The 16,805-nt window shown below is 36.9% G+C and overlaps 1 protein-coding gene across 1 annotated transcript in view; it reads right to left on the bottom strand.

The window, feature by feature from the left end:
• Window positions 1-16,805, bottom strand: part of SVEP1 (sushi, von Willebrand factor type A, EGF and pentraxin domain containing 1) — a 200,802-nt gene that overhangs the window by 91,807 nt on the left and 92,190 nt on the right. Inside the window, exons 7-12 of the mRNA XM_057722390.1 lie at window positions 13,891-14,088; window positions 8,106-8,224; window positions 5,837-5,966; window positions 2,105-2,212; window positions 870-1,001; window positions 43-237 (exon numbers count right to left, since the gene is read on the bottom strand). Of these exons, the coding sequence (XP_057578373.1) occupies window positions 43-237; window positions 870-1,001; window positions 2,105-2,212; window positions 5,837-5,966; window positions 8,106-8,224; window positions 13,891-14,088 (882 nt within the window). The remainder of the gene's footprint in view (window positions 1-42; window positions 238-869; window positions 1,002-2,104; window positions 2,213-5,836; window positions 5,967-8,105; window positions 8,225-13,890; window positions 14,089-16,805) is intronic.

Here is a 16,805-nt window from a genome sequence, read left to right as displayed (position 1 = left end):
CTCACACATATGAAAGGAGTCCAGAAAAATATTAGAACTTACTAGCACAGTCTGGCCATTCAGTGGAATATGGCGGTTTCCAGATACCATCTTCATAAGCACAATAATACTTGTCAGTAGACCCTTCTGTGAAATCATAGCCCTCTAAGCAAGTTAATGTGCAGTTAACTCCGGCACTATCTTGAGAACATATAAAATCCCCATTTATAGGTGTAAATGGAACTTCACAGGGGGAACCTGTGTAAAAAAAGTTGTATTACTCATATACAGTGGTATAAGAAATACAAATTAAAATCCAGGAGTCTAAGCTGAATTTTGAAAAGGATTCCTCCTGTCCAGCACTACTCCTAGAAAAACTCTCACAATAAATCCTTAGTGCGGGGTTGTTGCAGAGTCTGCTTTTTGATTCCTAGGTGAGTATAGTTAAAAAGCCGTACCTATCTGTGATTAGGGGTAATTAATCACCTATGTGTAATTGTGCGTATTTTATGAAAAGCTAAAAGTACTTCTGATTTGAGGTTGTTATTTGGGGCATTCCTCTAATAAAAATGAAAACTGGACAACATTATGTAGCAAATACATTTTCAGAATCTGTCTCTTCAGGCATTCAAAATAGGATCAGGACAACAATACTTTGTAACTTTGGAGAAAATGTTGATAAGTCATTCATTAAAGACTATCCCGGAAGACAATATTTCTATCTACCATGAAGTGAAGGAATGATACTTAGAAACCTCAATAAAATCTGTCAGTATTCTAACTTTAAACACCTACTGTTCATAGCTTATTTTCTTTCATAAAATAGAGTGCAATAGCAATTACACGTATCAAATGTCAACTAGATTTTTGGAGGCTTGTGTACAGAATACCTTTTATGACAACGTGGATGTCACATGTTCTGTTATTGCCTGAGGGATCAGTGGCTGTATACTGCACTACGGTCTCCCCGTGAGGGAAAAGGTCTCCTGGTGTGTGACTTCTGGTGATGGCCAACACAGCCCCTAGAAAGGCAAGAAGGGGAAAGAAGGAATCCAGTTCGGGGGTTATTGTCTGCGCTCTCTTTATTCGATTTGAATTTTCATTTTCTGTCTATACAAACCAGCTGTGCATTCTACTTGTACTGATTTGGCTGCTAGCAAAAAATAAAAGATATAATCTCATACCGTAACCCAAAAAGAGTTGACTCAAAAACCTCATTAAATTAAGGCATTCTTGCTAAATAAATTATTTTCCTTGAATAGGTCAGTCTTGTGAATACTGGAAATTTAAGAAAACTATTTAACTTGTATTCTTATTGTTTTCGGGGTTTTGGTCAAAGCTTTAAAGGGAACTTCAGCTATATTAGCTCATTTTTTTCTATTTTCCCATAAACTTTAGAAATTTTTGGCAAATGTTTAAGAACTGAGTATGAATACACAGAACCGCGTTAGATTTACCAATAGTATGCAGAGTTTATGCCTTTAGGACAATGGAAGTTAGAGACTCAATGAATTTATTAAAATACTTTCAAATAAAACACCCTGTACAGGTTTAATAATGTCCACTGAATACTGAAAGAAAGGAAGAGCCATGGATAGGTAAGATTAATAATGTTAAATTATATATAATTATCCTAGCATTAAAACATATTACCTTATACAATTATTCATTCTATTTAGATGTAACTTGCTTTTCATTTCTCTTTTAACTTTTTAACAGCTTTTTAAAAATAATTAATTAATTTATTTATTTATTGGCTCTGCTGGGTCTTCGTTGCTGTGCACACGGACTTTCTCTAGCTGTGGTGAGTGGGGGCTACTCTTCCTTGTGGTGCATGGGCTTCTCATTGTGGTGGCTTCTCTTGTTGTGGAGCACGGGCTCTAGGCACTCGGGCTTCAGTAGTTGTGGCTTGCGGGCTCTAGAGCACAGGCTCGGTAATTGTGACGCATGGACTTAGCTGCTCCGTGGCATGTGGGATCTTCCCGGCCCAGGGCTCGAACCTATGTCCCCTGCATTGGCAGGTGGATTCTTAATCACTGTGCCACCAGGGAAGCCCTTAAGAGGTATTAAAAATAAAGTACAATTTGATGTTAACATGCTGACAACATGATCCCTGCATCCTCACCTGAGTTGTCCGAGAACTGAGGCTCATCCCAGGTGGCAGGATGCTCCTTCTCGGAGACCTGGATCGGAGGTGGGGACCTGCACCAGTCTATGCTAGGCGGTTCTACATCTAAAGAACGTGAAATGAGACAATGAAGTCACAATTGATGTTCAAAACTGACGAGGGGCTTTGCAAGAGAGAACTGAAGTCTACTTGTGCCGGCAGAGAACCTTGACCTTTTCAGACACAAGGCTGGCCCTGGGGTCCCTTTGATGATGAGGGATGTTTCACCCCTGATCTCAACATCAAAAGAAAAATTCTTGCTATACTTCCCTCTGCCTGTTGAAGAAGAAACACCAGATTGTTAAAATTACCATGAGCACAGCAGTAGGAAAGGCAAACTTGGGATGCAGTGAGCATTTAGTATGTGAGTTTCACCAGTGGTAGCTGAGCGGATCCACCCAGAAGTGAAGAGAACTTTCCCAGATAATCGTAAGGCGTGAAATGACCAGTCATGTCACTGGGCTCACTCCCATGATCCTCCTCTTCACTGGGATTACTTGCACGATCCTCCTCTTCACTGAAGGGTGGATAGATACTAAACGGAAGGACCAATGGGCGGAGATCTGAGTCATGCTGTAGAATATGTAAGATGTAAGTGAGGATGTGATACTGCTGGAAGGCCGGGGGGTTATGTCCATAGGTGGGACACTGGAGTCTTAAGATTCCTAAGGTTGATGAATTCGAGGTAAAGACAAAGAACAGGTTGTGGACATGGGAATGAGGGGCTACAGTGGAGAGGGGGTGAAAGCCACGATAAAAGTGAAAGAACTGTGAGTCTGTTGCTGGGCACTGTAATCTACATTGAAGGAGGGGTCTGAGGGGGCCGCTGGGGAGCCAGGTTTCAAAGCTCTGATGGAATGTGGTGGGAATTTTAGGATGTCAGTAAAGGACAACAAAGAAGGTGTAAAGGAGGAAATTTCAACACAACTACTGATTTTTACACATTTGAGATGTCCTTCTATCTGTAATAACATGCCTTTGAGGTAGACTGAACAAATACTATTTTTCTAATTATACAGGTGAGGATTCTCAAACCAGACAAACTTAAGAGACTTGCCTGAGGTCATTAAGCTGGCAAATTACAGTCACAGGCATCAAGACTAGGACGATATACTATCTATGATACATGGAAACACATATTCTGACATTAAACAAGCTGTACCTGTGAGAATATACAGATTTTTGTTTTAAGCTAAGTCTTATGAATAAATGTTCAGTTTTTCTCTTTTCCTCATGCTTGTTGTTTCCTTAGTGCAGGACCTTTGGTTTACTACTTTCCTAGGCTGTAAACTCTGTCCAGTCAGCAAGGGAGCCTCTTCTGCTCACAGTTAGGTCTCCATGGCCTAGCAAGGCACCTGGCCCACAATAGATGCTCATAAAAAGTTGTAGAATAAAGAAAAGGATGAAGCAGTTAATGCTCACAGGAGGTCAGTGCACTGAGAATGCTGAACCAAGCCAATTCACAGTTACATTGACAAATCAGATGGTATTTACTATTTTCTCAAAAGAAATTGCAAGTGAAATCGTCCTAAGATTTTCTAAACTCATCTGATTTTAGCCAAATAGCTTAAAGTTGAAGTTTAGGGAGGGCAGTAAGATGAGGCCAACGACTGTCAAAGAACTGGAGGTACCAGCAGATGCATTGTCTCCACGAGGGAGAGAAAGTCCATGTCAAAGCAAGTGAGGCAGCATTCTGTGGAATGTTAAGCAAAAGCACTCCTATTTCCTCTCATTTTTCATTAAGACACCAACCCCCTGTCATCTGAGGAAAACAAGAAAATGTAGTCTTTGGAATATTTTCTGTCTCTCACTCCCCCTCCCCTTCTCCCCCACTCTCTCTTTCTCTCTCCTTCTCCTGTCCCCTCCTCCCTCCCATTTCCTCTCCCTCTTTCATAATTTGAAAATCCACCTTGTGTCTAGCTAGACACTCAAGTACACTTTTTTACATTTCACCACGCTGACTCTTCATTGTGAAAAATGAAAACTTGGCAAACTCTTGACTCACATTTCCATGCTTAAATATCACAGGGCCGTAAAAACAAACCCAACATATTTTTCATGTGACTGATAAAGTTCATGTTTAAACAACATTGAAAAAGCAATTAAAAACAACTAAGCACTATGATGTGAACTAGACAGATTTTTTTGTGTCTTTTTATCTACTTTCACCAAAATCTATCATTTCTAGGGTAAGAAGCCAGTTTGCTACACATTAGTTATTTCAAGAGATTATGTAAAATTCTTAAAATAAAATGAATTTAATGTACTGAATTTTAAAATAAACATTAAAAATATACATGAGACCAAAATAGCAAAATGTTAGTATACGTACATAGAGCTTAATGTGTCAGGCACTACTTCGAGTGGTTTGTGTATCTTAACTAATCAAAAAAATCTCACAATAACCCTATGAGGTAATATATTTATTCATTTTATTTCTGGATGAAGAAACTGAGGCACAGAGAGGTGACTGGTCACATTGTCTTACGTGGCAGAGCTGGTTGTGGAGTCAAGCAGTTTGGGTTCAGAGTCTGTGCTCTTGAGTGCTACAGACCACTTCATATATTCTCCACATATTGAGTCTTGCTGGTGGGTACCTGGTATCTACTGAATATCTACTGAATTGTTTGAAAGCACAAACACCAATTGAGAGATGATAGAGTAAACCAGACCAAATAAATAAATAAAAAAGAAGGAGCGATGTATAGCAGTGGGATATGAGGATTGACAGAGTGGGACAGATTTAAGATACTAAGTAGATGAAACCAATAGAACCTGATAACTTATTGGATGTTGGTGATGGAGGGAGAGGAGCCAAGAATGAGTTCCAGATTCCTGCACGGTAGCTAGGTCTTCACTCCATTTTCTGAGCTAAGAAATATTTTAGGTTTGGGTGAGTTTGAAGTGCCTGTGGGGCATTCACATAGGAAAGTATGGTAGGCAGTTTTATACATTGGTTTGACTTTCAGAAGAGGAATCTAAGCTGGAGATAGAAATCCGGGAGTTGTCAGTTAACAAAATTACCAGGAAAACCAGAGAGAATGAAAGAGAAGAGGGCCAAGGCTGGAATCGTGGGGATGATCCACGTTGGAGAGTTGGTCTGAGGAAGAGAAGCCTAAAAAAGCAATCAAGAAGGATAAATGAGGAAAATGAGGGGAAAAAACAAGAAAGATTGCTGTCAGAGAAGCTAGGGAAGGAGGTACTTTTGATAAAGAGCATTGTTAATAATGTAAAATCTATGGAAACATTATGTAAAATAAGGACTAAAAAGTGTGCAGTAGGATTAACTCTAGAGATCACTGGTAACCTTGAAAGTACAAGGGTGAGTCAAAAATTATCCGCACTCTGGCTATAGAATTTACAGAAGTTTTAATATAACCAGAGTGTGGATAATTTTTGACTCACCCTCATAGTTTTTATGAGTGAAGGAGACAGAATTGAGTGACTTTGAAAATACATGGCAGTTAAGCCAAAAGAGATGGCAACCATTGGGAACTTTTTTAGGAAGGAATCTAAGAGATATAGTGATAGTTAAAGGGTATGGAGGTTTCAAAGAGGAAATGGCTTCAGCAGGCTTCAATGACAGAAGGAAGAATCAGTGAGAAGGGAGATGCTGAAGATAAAGGAGAAGCAGTCTTTGGGGGAACTGGATTATTTTCACAAACCTATGCAAGTAATTTGAAGACTTACCAATAACCTTGATATGGAAAGTGCAGCTGGCCTGGTTGCTGGATAGGTCAGTTGCCGTGTACGTGATAGCAACATCTCCAATTGGGAAAAGATAAGGTGGGGTAAAAGCTGGATGAACATGGATTGACACCTTTTGGGGAGAAATATTTGAAAAGTTAAGGTTAATATCAATCATACATTTATTAATTTTTGGTTTATACATTATTAGTAAAGTGAAGTTAAAAATGACACAATATTTTACATTTAGCAAAAAGGAAAAAAAAATCAGGCATTGCTTTTCGTATATTTCTTTCCAGACTATTCTATCTGTATAGCCTATAGAGTTGGGATACATATGAAATGTTCCTTTTTTCTTAAACATAATCCCTTAAGACATTTTTTATGCTCTTACATTACTTTTAGAACTTATGACTCTTAAATGTCTCTATAACCTACGGAATAAATATATGGTAATTTTTAAAAGAAAAATCTATTCAAGGACATTTAAATTGGTCCCAAATTTTACTGTTGTAGGCAGCACTAGGATAAACAGTTTTGCACAGATACTTTAAAAATATTTATATTATGTCCTTATAATAAATTTCCAGGAACAGAATTATTAACCTCAAAGTCATCAACATTTTGATAGATGATATAAAATTTACTTCCCAGATTATGGTAAAAATTTGCATTCCCATTGTTAGTATTTGATAGTATCAGTGTCAAACTTTCCATTCAGAGTTCTCTGATCTATATTAAATATCATTACTTTTTTGTAAATCAAAAATATGGCACCAGATCATTATTTTAATTTGCAATTTCTTAATGTCTTACAGTAAGATTAAATTCTTATATGATCGCATGACACAGATGTATTCTTCCCTTTTTGAATCATATGTTAGTTCATTTGAAAATTATATGTGAAAAAGATAAATTTATGTTAATATGCCATGTAACAAACATTCTCACATTTGACAAATTCGAAGCATTTTTCTCTAGTTTGCTATTTGTCTTTTAATTGAGAAATTTTAAAAGAATAAAAATTGAGAAAGGCTTTTGTAGTCAAATCCATTGGCCTTTTCCATTGTATTTTTAAAAAATATTTCAACACACAGGTGCTGCATTTAGTCTGAACTCTCATGGATCCTGAAGTATGTCCCTGCACTCTTCTCGGTGTTTGATGACAATGACCATGATGGTGATGATGATGCATGTTTTCACAGGCCTTTTACTGGAAGGTGGAAACCACACATGAGGCAGCACTCAACACACATCACCTACAGCATAATAAATCCTAGAAGTTACATTTACACTTTGAAAATCAGATTTCAAAGTTACCTTGTCTTTAATTACTAAAGTTAAATACCATATGATCTCACTTATAAGTGGCAGGAAATAAAAAAAAGAATCACAAATACAGAGAACAGTTTGCTGGTTGCCAGAAGAGGGGTACGGGAGTGGTCAAAATGGGTGAAGGTGGCCAAAAGGTACAAACTTCCACTTATAAAATAAGTCCTGGAGATATAATATACAGAGTGACGGCTATATTTAATAATACACTTTTAAAAAGTTATCTTTATTGTTAAGTATATTCAACACAATTATCAGAACATACTGTGTGTGTTTGTGTGTGAGTCCTTGAATGACACATGTCCTGGAATGGCACAACCGACGTACATATTTACATGCGGGTGTGAAAACTATATACTATTTAAGGGCATCTTCATGTATGCGAACACTAAAAGTATAGATTTAAGAGGGTGCTAAATTCCTAATTCCTTTCCTAGCATCTGACGGGTAATTATCTCAAGCTACTGTATATAGAATACTAAAACACTGTGTTTTGAATAATGCTGGTTTTAAAAAAGCTGAGTAAGAAATGCTGTTATCTTCTACAGACTGGTCAATATGCAATCGTTTCACGATCATATTTTAAAAGATATGTTTATAAATAGGAACTAAGACTGATTCCCCATCTTTCTTTTTCTTAAAAGATCTTCAGAGCCTAGTAAGGGGCAAAGAATTCTTAGCCAAGTAATCTTAGAGGATACACAATACAACAAGTTCGCGGAATGAAATGTTTCCATTTTTAAAGATAGTCATCTGAGATTACTAATGAAAAACTCAAGGCTGATCATTCTTCTACCAGGTGGGCATTGACATTTATGAGTAACGTATAGCCAGAGAGCATACCATCATTAGAGTATTGCTAAGTTTTCAATAGCACACATATCTGCAGTGTATTTAGAGTCCATTTGAAAAAGGATGCAAATATTTGCTCAAATGTTACCTTTTCCCCAGAGTTGTCTTTAGCTGTTGGGATCTGCCAAGTGATATTAGCCGAGTCTTGCTGTTCCTGAGTCTCAGCCTCTATGTCTGCAGGACAGTTGATCTGAGGAGCTTCCACATCTGATTCAGAAAATATACAAATCAGTTAATATGTTGATGTGTAATTCTAAGTCATTTAAGAGACAGGTAAAAAAATATTAACACTCTGTGACTTGCTTTCAACATCCCAATTCCTGACTGATTCAGAATTTGCAACTGCCTTCAGGATAATGTATCTCAGCATGGCTTATGAAGCCCCTCCTGAACTGGTACCTGCTCCCCTCTTAGCCTCATCTTTTACAGATCCTCTATCAGAACTCAGTCTCCACATCGAATACTCTTAGTTCCACGAGAGTGCCATGGTCCTTTTTATACCTGGGCCTTTGTCTATGTTCTTTTATTTGCCTGAATCAAAGCTCTCTTCCCCCTTTACCCAGGTAACTTCTACTTGTCCTTTAATTCTTAGCTTAGACACAAGCTCCCTCAGGAAGCTTCTCTGACGCCACTGGTCCATTTTAGATGCTCACTCCACAATTTTCCCACGGCCCTCCTCCCTTCCTAATCATAATTCATCTTGCCATTTTGATACTGAATTTTCTCCCCCCAAAGAATTTAAGTTCTTTGAATGCCAAGATATCTCTCATCCCATTGCATTATACAGTACCTGGAATATAATACTAGACTTGCTAAATATTTTTGGAACAAAATGAAGAAAGAAACAGAAAAAAATGAATGTTGACTGTGGCAGGAACTGCGCTTGAAAACAAGGCTGTCAAGTAGAATTAATTAGTGTGCTAAAATGTCCTGTCAAAACAAACAGTAAATTAAAGCCAATGATATTTTTTGCAGTGTGACACTTCGCAGTACAGATACTGAATTAGATGCGGTAACATTCGACATAGCCACATCAGTCACTGTAGAGCTAAGTTCTTGTGATATAATAATCCCTCTTATGTTAAATGTGGTCTTCCATAACTTGCAGCTGAATATATCTGAATTGATCTAATCTGTCTCACCTTGTTTCTTATAAAGTTTTATTCAATTTATGTTTTCTTTTTCTCAGAGGGGCTGATACTTAGAGAAGTTTTCCCCACAAAGGTGTATTAGCATATTGCCTCTTAAAATCTAAAGAAGTATTTTATTCTTCCTTTACTCTTGAATAATAGCTTGAATGGGTTTGGAATTTAAAGTTTATATCTACTTTCCCTCCATACTCTTAGGACACTGCTACATTTCCTTCTGGCATTTAGAGCTGTAAATGAGAAGTGTAGTGTGAGTCTGATCCTTGTTTCCTTTGTGAAATTTCTCTTTTCTCTCTGGAAACTTCAGATTTTCTCCTTAACTTGGACCTTAGAAATTTCACCAGGAACAGTGAAAGTATGCCTGCCCAACACTCAGAGACTGTTTTTTTTTTTGACTCACATTTTTCACTATTTACTTGAATATGGATCAATAAACTCTTTTCCTCTGGTAATGGTACTTTAGTTTTTATTGAAGTATAGTTGATTTACAATGCTGTGTTAGTTTCAGGTGTACAGCAAAGTGATTCAGGTAAACAAACATATATATTTTCTTTTTCAGATTCTTTTCCATTATAGGTTATTACAAAATATTGAATATAGTTCCCTGAGCTATGCAGTAGGACCTTGTTGTTGCGGTGGGGGAGGGACAAATTAGGAGCTTGGGATTAACAGATACACACTACTTTTATGTACAACAGATAAACGACAAGGTCGGTCAGAGGCTATTTTTGATCTAAAAGTTCAAGCTTTTCTGTAGCTCAGGGAAACTGGTAGGAAAATTCTTCTCCTCCATCTCTTTTCCTCTCTCTGCTTCTGGAACTCCCTACTAAAAGGCATTGGGGTTTCTCGATCTATCATGGGTATCTCTTTTTTCCTTTTTTTTTTTTTTTTATTATTATTTTATTTTATTTTTTGGGGGGGGTACACCAGGTTCAATCAACTGTTTTTATACATATATCCCCATATTCCCTCCCTTCCTTGACGCCCCCCCCTCGATTCCCCCCCACCCTCCCTGCCCCAGTCCTCTAAAGCATCTTCCATCCTCGAGTTGGACTCCCTTTGTTATACAACAACTTCCCACTGACTATTTTACAGTTGGTAGTATATATATGTCTGTACTACTCTCCTGCTTCTTCTCAGTTTCCCCTTCACCCCCCGCCCCCTCCCATACCTCGAGTTCTCCAGTCCATTCCCTGTATCTGCTTCCCTGTTCTTGTCACTGAGTTCATCAGTACCATTTTTAGATTCCGTATATGTGAGTTAGCATACAATATTTGTCTTTCTCTTTCTGACTTGCTTCACTCTGTATGACAGATTGTAGTTCTATCCACCTCATTACATATAGCTCCATCTCATCCCTTTTTATAGCTGAGTAATATTCCATTGTATATATATGCCACATCTTCTGTATCCATTCATTTGTTGATGGGCATTTCGGTTGCTTCCATGTCCTGGCTATTGTAAAGAGTGCTGCAATAAACATTATGGTACAAGTTTCTTTTGGGATTATGGTTTTCTTTGGGTATATGCCCAGGAGTGGGATTACTGGATCATATGGTAGTTCTATGTGTAGTTTTTTAAGGAACCTCCAAATTGTTTTCCATAGTGGCTGTACCAACTTACAGTCCCACCAACAGTGCAGGAGAGTTCCCTTTTCTCCACACCCTCTCCAACATTTGTTGTTTCCAGACTTTGTGATGATGGCCATTCTGATTGGTGTGAGGTGATACCTCATTGTGGCTTTGACTTGCATTTCTCTGATGATGAGTGATGTTGAGCATCTTTTCATGTGTGTGTTGGCCATCTGTATGGCTTCTTTGGAGAAATGTCTATTTAGGTCTTCTGCCCATTTGTGGATTGGGTTATTTGCTTTTTTGGTATGAAGCTGCATGAGCTGCTTGTATATTTTGGAGGTTAATCCTTTGTCCATTGTTTCATAGGCAATTATTTTTTCCCATTCTGAGGGTTGCCTTTTAGTCTTGTTTATGGTTTCTTTTGCTGTGCAAAAGTTTTTAAGTTTCATGAGGTCCCATTCGTTTATTCTTGATTTTATTTCCATGATTCTAGGAGGTGGGTCAAAAAGGATGTTGCTTTGATGGATGTCAAAGAGTGTTCTGCCTATGTTTTCCTCTAGGAGTTTGATAGTGTCTGGCCTTATATGTAGGTCTTTAATCCATTTGGAGTTTATTTTTGTGTATGGTGTTAGGAAGTGTTCTAATTTCATTCTTTTACATGTTGCTGTCCAATTTTCCCAGCACCACTTATTGAAGAGGCTGTCTTTTTTCCATTGTATACTCGTGCCTCCTTTATCAAAGATAAGGTGCCCATGTGTGTTTGGGCTTACTTCTGAGTTCTCTATTCTGTTCCATTGATCTTCCTTTCTATTTTTGTGCCAGTACCATACGGTCTTGATCACTATGGCCTTGTAGTATAGTTTGAAGTCAGGAAGCCTGATTCCACCAACTCCATTTTTCCTTCTCAAGATTGCTTTGGCTATTCGGGGTCTTTTGCATTTCCATACAAATCGTAAGATTTCTTGCTCTAGTTCTGTGAAAAATGCCATTGGTAATCTGATCGGGATTGCGTTAAATCTGTAAATTGCTTTGGGTAGTACAGTCATTTTCACGATGTTGATTCTTCCAATCCAGGAACATGGTATATCCCTCCATCTGTTTATGTCATCTTTGATTTCTTTCATCAATGTCTTAAAGTTTTCTGCATACAGATCTTTTGCCTCCTTAGGCAGGTTTATTCCTAGGTATTTTATTCTTTTTGTTGCAATGGTGAATGGGAGAGTTTCCTTAATTTCATTTTCTGCTCTTCCGTTGTTAGTGTATAGGAATGCAAGAGATTTCTGCGCATTAATTTTGTATCCTGCTACTTTACTAAACTCATCAATGAGTGCTAGCAGTTTTCTGGTAGAGTCTTTAGGGTTTTCTATATATAGTATCAGAAAGAAGAACAAAGAAACCCCAAAGGGAGCAGAAGGAAAGAAATCATAAAGATCAGAGCAGAAATAAATGAAAAAGAAAGGAAAGAAACCATAAGAAAAATAAATAAAACTAAAAGCTGGTTCTTTGAGAAGATTAACAAAATTGATAAACCATTAGCCAGACTCATCAAGAAAAAAAGGGAGAAGATGCAAATCAACAGAATTAGAAATGAAAAAGGAGAAGTCACAACGGACACCTCAGAAATACAAAACATCATGAGAGACTACTACAAGCAACTATATGCCAATCAATTGGATAACCTGGAAGAAATGGATACATTCTTAGAAAAATACAATCTTCCAAGACTGAACCAGGAAGAAATAGAAACCATGAACAGACCAATCACAAGTACAGAAATTGAGGCAGTGATTAAAAATCTCCCAACACACAAAAGCCCAGGACCAGATGGATTCACAGGCGAATTCTATCAAACATTTCAAGAAGAGTTAACACCTATCCTTCTCAAACTCTTCCAAAATATTGCAGAAGGCGGAGCACTCCCAAACTCATTCTATGAGGCTACCATCACCCTGATACCAAAACCAGGCAAAGATGTCACAAAAAAAGAAAACTACAGACCAATATCACTGATGAATATAGATGCAAAAATCCTCAACAAAATACTAGCTAACAGACTGCAACAGCACATTAAAAAAATCATACACCACGATCAAGTGGGGTTTATCCCTGGGATGCAAGGATTCTTCAACATACGCAAATCAATCAACGTGATACATCATATCAACAAATTGAAGGATAAAAACCATATGATCATTTCAATAGATGCAGAAAAAGCTTTTGACAAAGTTCAACATCCATTTATGATAAAAGCTCTCCAGAAAATGGGCATAGAAGGAAATTACCTCAACATCATAAAAGCCATATATGACAAACCAAAAGCCAACATTGTTCTCAATGGAGAAAAACTGGAAGAATTCCCTCTAAGAACAGGAACAAGACAAGGGTGTCCACTCTCACCACTGTTATTCAACATAGTTTTGGAAGTGTTAGCCACAGCAATCAGAGAAGAAAAAGAAATTAAAGGAATCCAAATTGGAAAAGAAGAAGTAAAATTATCACTCTTTGCAGATAATATCATGGGTATCTCTTAACTTCCATCTTTTGGGCTTGATCCATTGGGATATTCAAGTTCCTTGTTTATCAGCTCTCCATTCTGAAGGAATTCTCATTTTGTTTCTTCAAATCACTAATATTGTTTTCAACAACATCCACTCCACTTCTTTGCCCTTCTCTTAGAGATATTTATATTTTTAATAAGAACTCTTTCTTGCTCTCAATACCTCCTTTTCACAGCAGCCTGCTCTTGTTGCTAGGAAGATGGCAATATTCTCTTGTGAATGTACTGAGATGCAGGTTTCAAAGAGCTGATGACTTGGTTTTTTTTTTTTTTTTTAATTAATTTAATCTCACCTGCTTTATAGGAGCCAGAAATTCCCCAAAGATTTTCAACTCCCAATGGAAAACTTACCTGATTTCCAGCTCTAATATCATCCTTAGTTTTCTGTTTCTTCTATTACCTCCTACTATATTGTAATTGGATTTTGTAAATGCACCATTTTGAAACAGAGATCTTCATAGCATGTATTGGGGTTACATCTAACCTTTTACCATAGATTTGCAGCAAAAGTTGCAAGGAGGGACAGCCCCACACCGCACCAACGTGTCATTATATAGAATTTGGTTTTTAACCTGGCCAAATGTGTGGACCTACCTTTACAAGCAGCTGTCTGAACTTTGGCACTCCATTTCCCGGAGGTGGCACATCTCACTTCTTCTCTGCCTCCCGATAAGATGAATCCTTGGCGGCAACTTAGCTGACAAATTGTCCCAGGTTTGGCTGGATGCTTGCCACAGTTGGGGGGTGACACAATGACACCTTTGGGCTTCTGAAAGGTGGAGCAGTGGCGCTCTATTGTAGGAGAGTAAGAAAATGTTATTTGCATTCCTACAAATTGAAAATGTCACAGATTCGCTTTACTCAAAAAAAAAACAATAGGTCTGTCGTGGGATTGACATAAGTCACTAAATGATGTCTGTACATGACACTGAACAAATGCTGTATCGTAAATAACGCTCAACCATCTCTCTTAGCTACCTCATGTTATTTTGCCAGTGTATCAAAACCTTGAAAGACTTCTAATGCTGACTGTGACTTTTATCATTTGCTTAGAGCCCCTTCATTCAGTTTGCAGAATATTACTTTGGGGATCTGAAGTGTAAAACAGTGAACTAGATTCTATCTTTCATAGAGTAAGTGTTAATTCAGCAATCAGTCTCCATTTTATGAGCTTTTTGGTGCCATCTTTAAGCAAGCGCATTATGAGAAAAGTTTTTGTACTCTCCTTAGAATCACTGTGTCATAATTAGGGCCTTGACTCTATGACATTATTTTCAGCATAGATGAAGAACAGCAGATGAATTAGGTAGAATGGAGATAGAATGGAAAACCAGGTCAGGACTTAATACAGGATGTGTGTGCGTGTGTGCGTTCACGAACCCATATACACATTTGTTTGTTGTAGCTGTGACTCAGCTGGGGGCACTGCTAGCATCTTTAGTCTGTATTTCCCACCCAATAATCGCTATTGTTTAGCAAGTGCTTACCATGTGCCAGTCATTATTCTAAATGCTTTACATGGATAGACTCATTTAACCCTATGCAGTAAGGACTATTGTTACTATTCCCACTTACAAACAAGAGGGCTAGGGCATAATAATAACTCTCATAGTTAACTTTCCTGAGGTTACCCAAGAGGTAAGTGCAGAACCCGTGTGCTCCTAAAATATTCCACAATCATGCCTCCTCCCTGAAATGACTGCTTTCAAACCTCTCTGTCAACAAAAGCAATTTTTCCTGAGAAATTGGTGTTCTTTCTTTTTGCACGGTATGTACCACATGACTGCCCAGACTTCCTGTTCCACTTTGATCAGGAGGAAAATCAGAGCCAAGTTTGTGGTTCAAATATAACAACTGTATGAGACTCTACACCCTTTATTTAGGGATGGTTGTTTATAAATTAAGAAAATTATCCTTTTGGCTGTCATAATGGTTGAAGATTTTATCCCCTGTTAATATTCTTTTTCTTATTGTTTATGGCATTTTGAATGAAAGTGTCTTTACTTTTTATACAGTGTAATCTAATGGAAAATCTTTTCCCAATGCTTTTGTGCTTAACACATTCTGAGATGGGTTAATATTTGCTTACATATTTTACGTATACTCTCCTCTAGCTTTTAGTGGTTTTAATTTATATTTTTAAAACTATGAAGAATTTACGTTGGTCTGGTATGTATTAAAGACATACAGGAATTTCACTTTGTTTCATTTTGTTTTTCCCAAGGAGCTAGACAATTTTCCTGTATTATCGGTTGAATAAATCTTATCTTCTCAAATGAACTGTGATGCTTCCTTAATAATACAAGAAACTCATAAGTTTTGGAATCTATTCCATTGCATTGATCTGATGGCAATTCTTGCATACTCTTCATTTCTGCAGTTTTAGTATATATTTTAAACCCAGTAGAGCTACTTTCTTTTTACTAGTCTTTATTACTCTTCCCTTCCAATATTATTTTAGTGAGTTTTACCTGCACGTTCTTCCAAATGAATCCTGGAGTCAATCCCAATTCCAAAAAGGGGGCAAAAAAGAAAATTCCTTTTGGGCTATTGAATGACACTACATTTTACCTATACACATATTTGGAGAGAACTTACATGTTGATAAAATTTTATAAAAATATTAAAGTGTTCTTTTTGTCTGTATTTTGTAGTTTGTGTAATACTGGTTCCACACATTTTTGTTTAAGGTTATTTTATATTTTCTATAGTTCTTTGGAATGTGATTTTTCACTATATGTTCTGTTTATCACTTATATAGAAGAGTTGTTTGATATTCTTACAACTTTAATGAACTCTCAGTCTTTTAGCAAGTTCATTCTATTTTGAAGGTAGACACATAGTTTACAAATGATGATTTTGAATCCTCTAAGCTCTAATCTTATGATTTATTAAAAGAGCTAAAGCTTAGAGAACAATACTAAATAATATGAATGATTCTAGCACTCTTTTCTTTTTCCAGATTTAACAAGACTGTTTAATTTGTTTCCATAAGTGGATGCAGATTTAATATGGACTTTTTTTATTATGTTGGTGGTCAATATGAGTTTCTTAGAATTTAATAAAAATGTTTTAAATGATAATAATATATTTTTATCTTATACTGAGCAACCATATGAATTTTTCCCATTTATTATAAAGAAGTAATGTATTACATTGAAAGAGTATCTAATTTTAAACCCTTACATTCCTAAGATAAACTTCTACTTGTTTCGGCAGACATTCTTTTGAATGTTGACTGCCAGTATATTTGCTGCCATAGTTATTCTTTCTTTTTTTTTTTTTGTCTTGGTAAAAGCTGTCAGGTTGGCAACAGAATAATAATAGTTTAATAGTATGAACTGATTAACTTTCCACTATTTGGGCCAAATTACATGGTATGAGAATTACTGCTTTTTAAAAGTTTGAAAGAGTTTCATTGATCCCTCAATCATTTTTGGAGGAGTAATTAAGCTCTGATAAGATTTCCATTCCTTTGTAAATTACCCACAGGTAACTATATACTTGCT

This window comes from Hippopotamus amphibius, chromosome 2 (genome assembly GCF_030028045.1).
Source record: "Hippopotamus amphibius kiboko isolate mHipAmp2 chromosome 2, mHipAmp2.hap2, whole genome shotgun sequence".
Taxonomy (NCBI): Eukaryota; Metazoa; Chordata; class Mammalia; order Artiodactyla; family Hippopotamidae; genus Hippopotamus; species Hippopotamus amphibius.
This window is presented reverse-complemented; position numbering and strand designations above follow the sequence as displayed.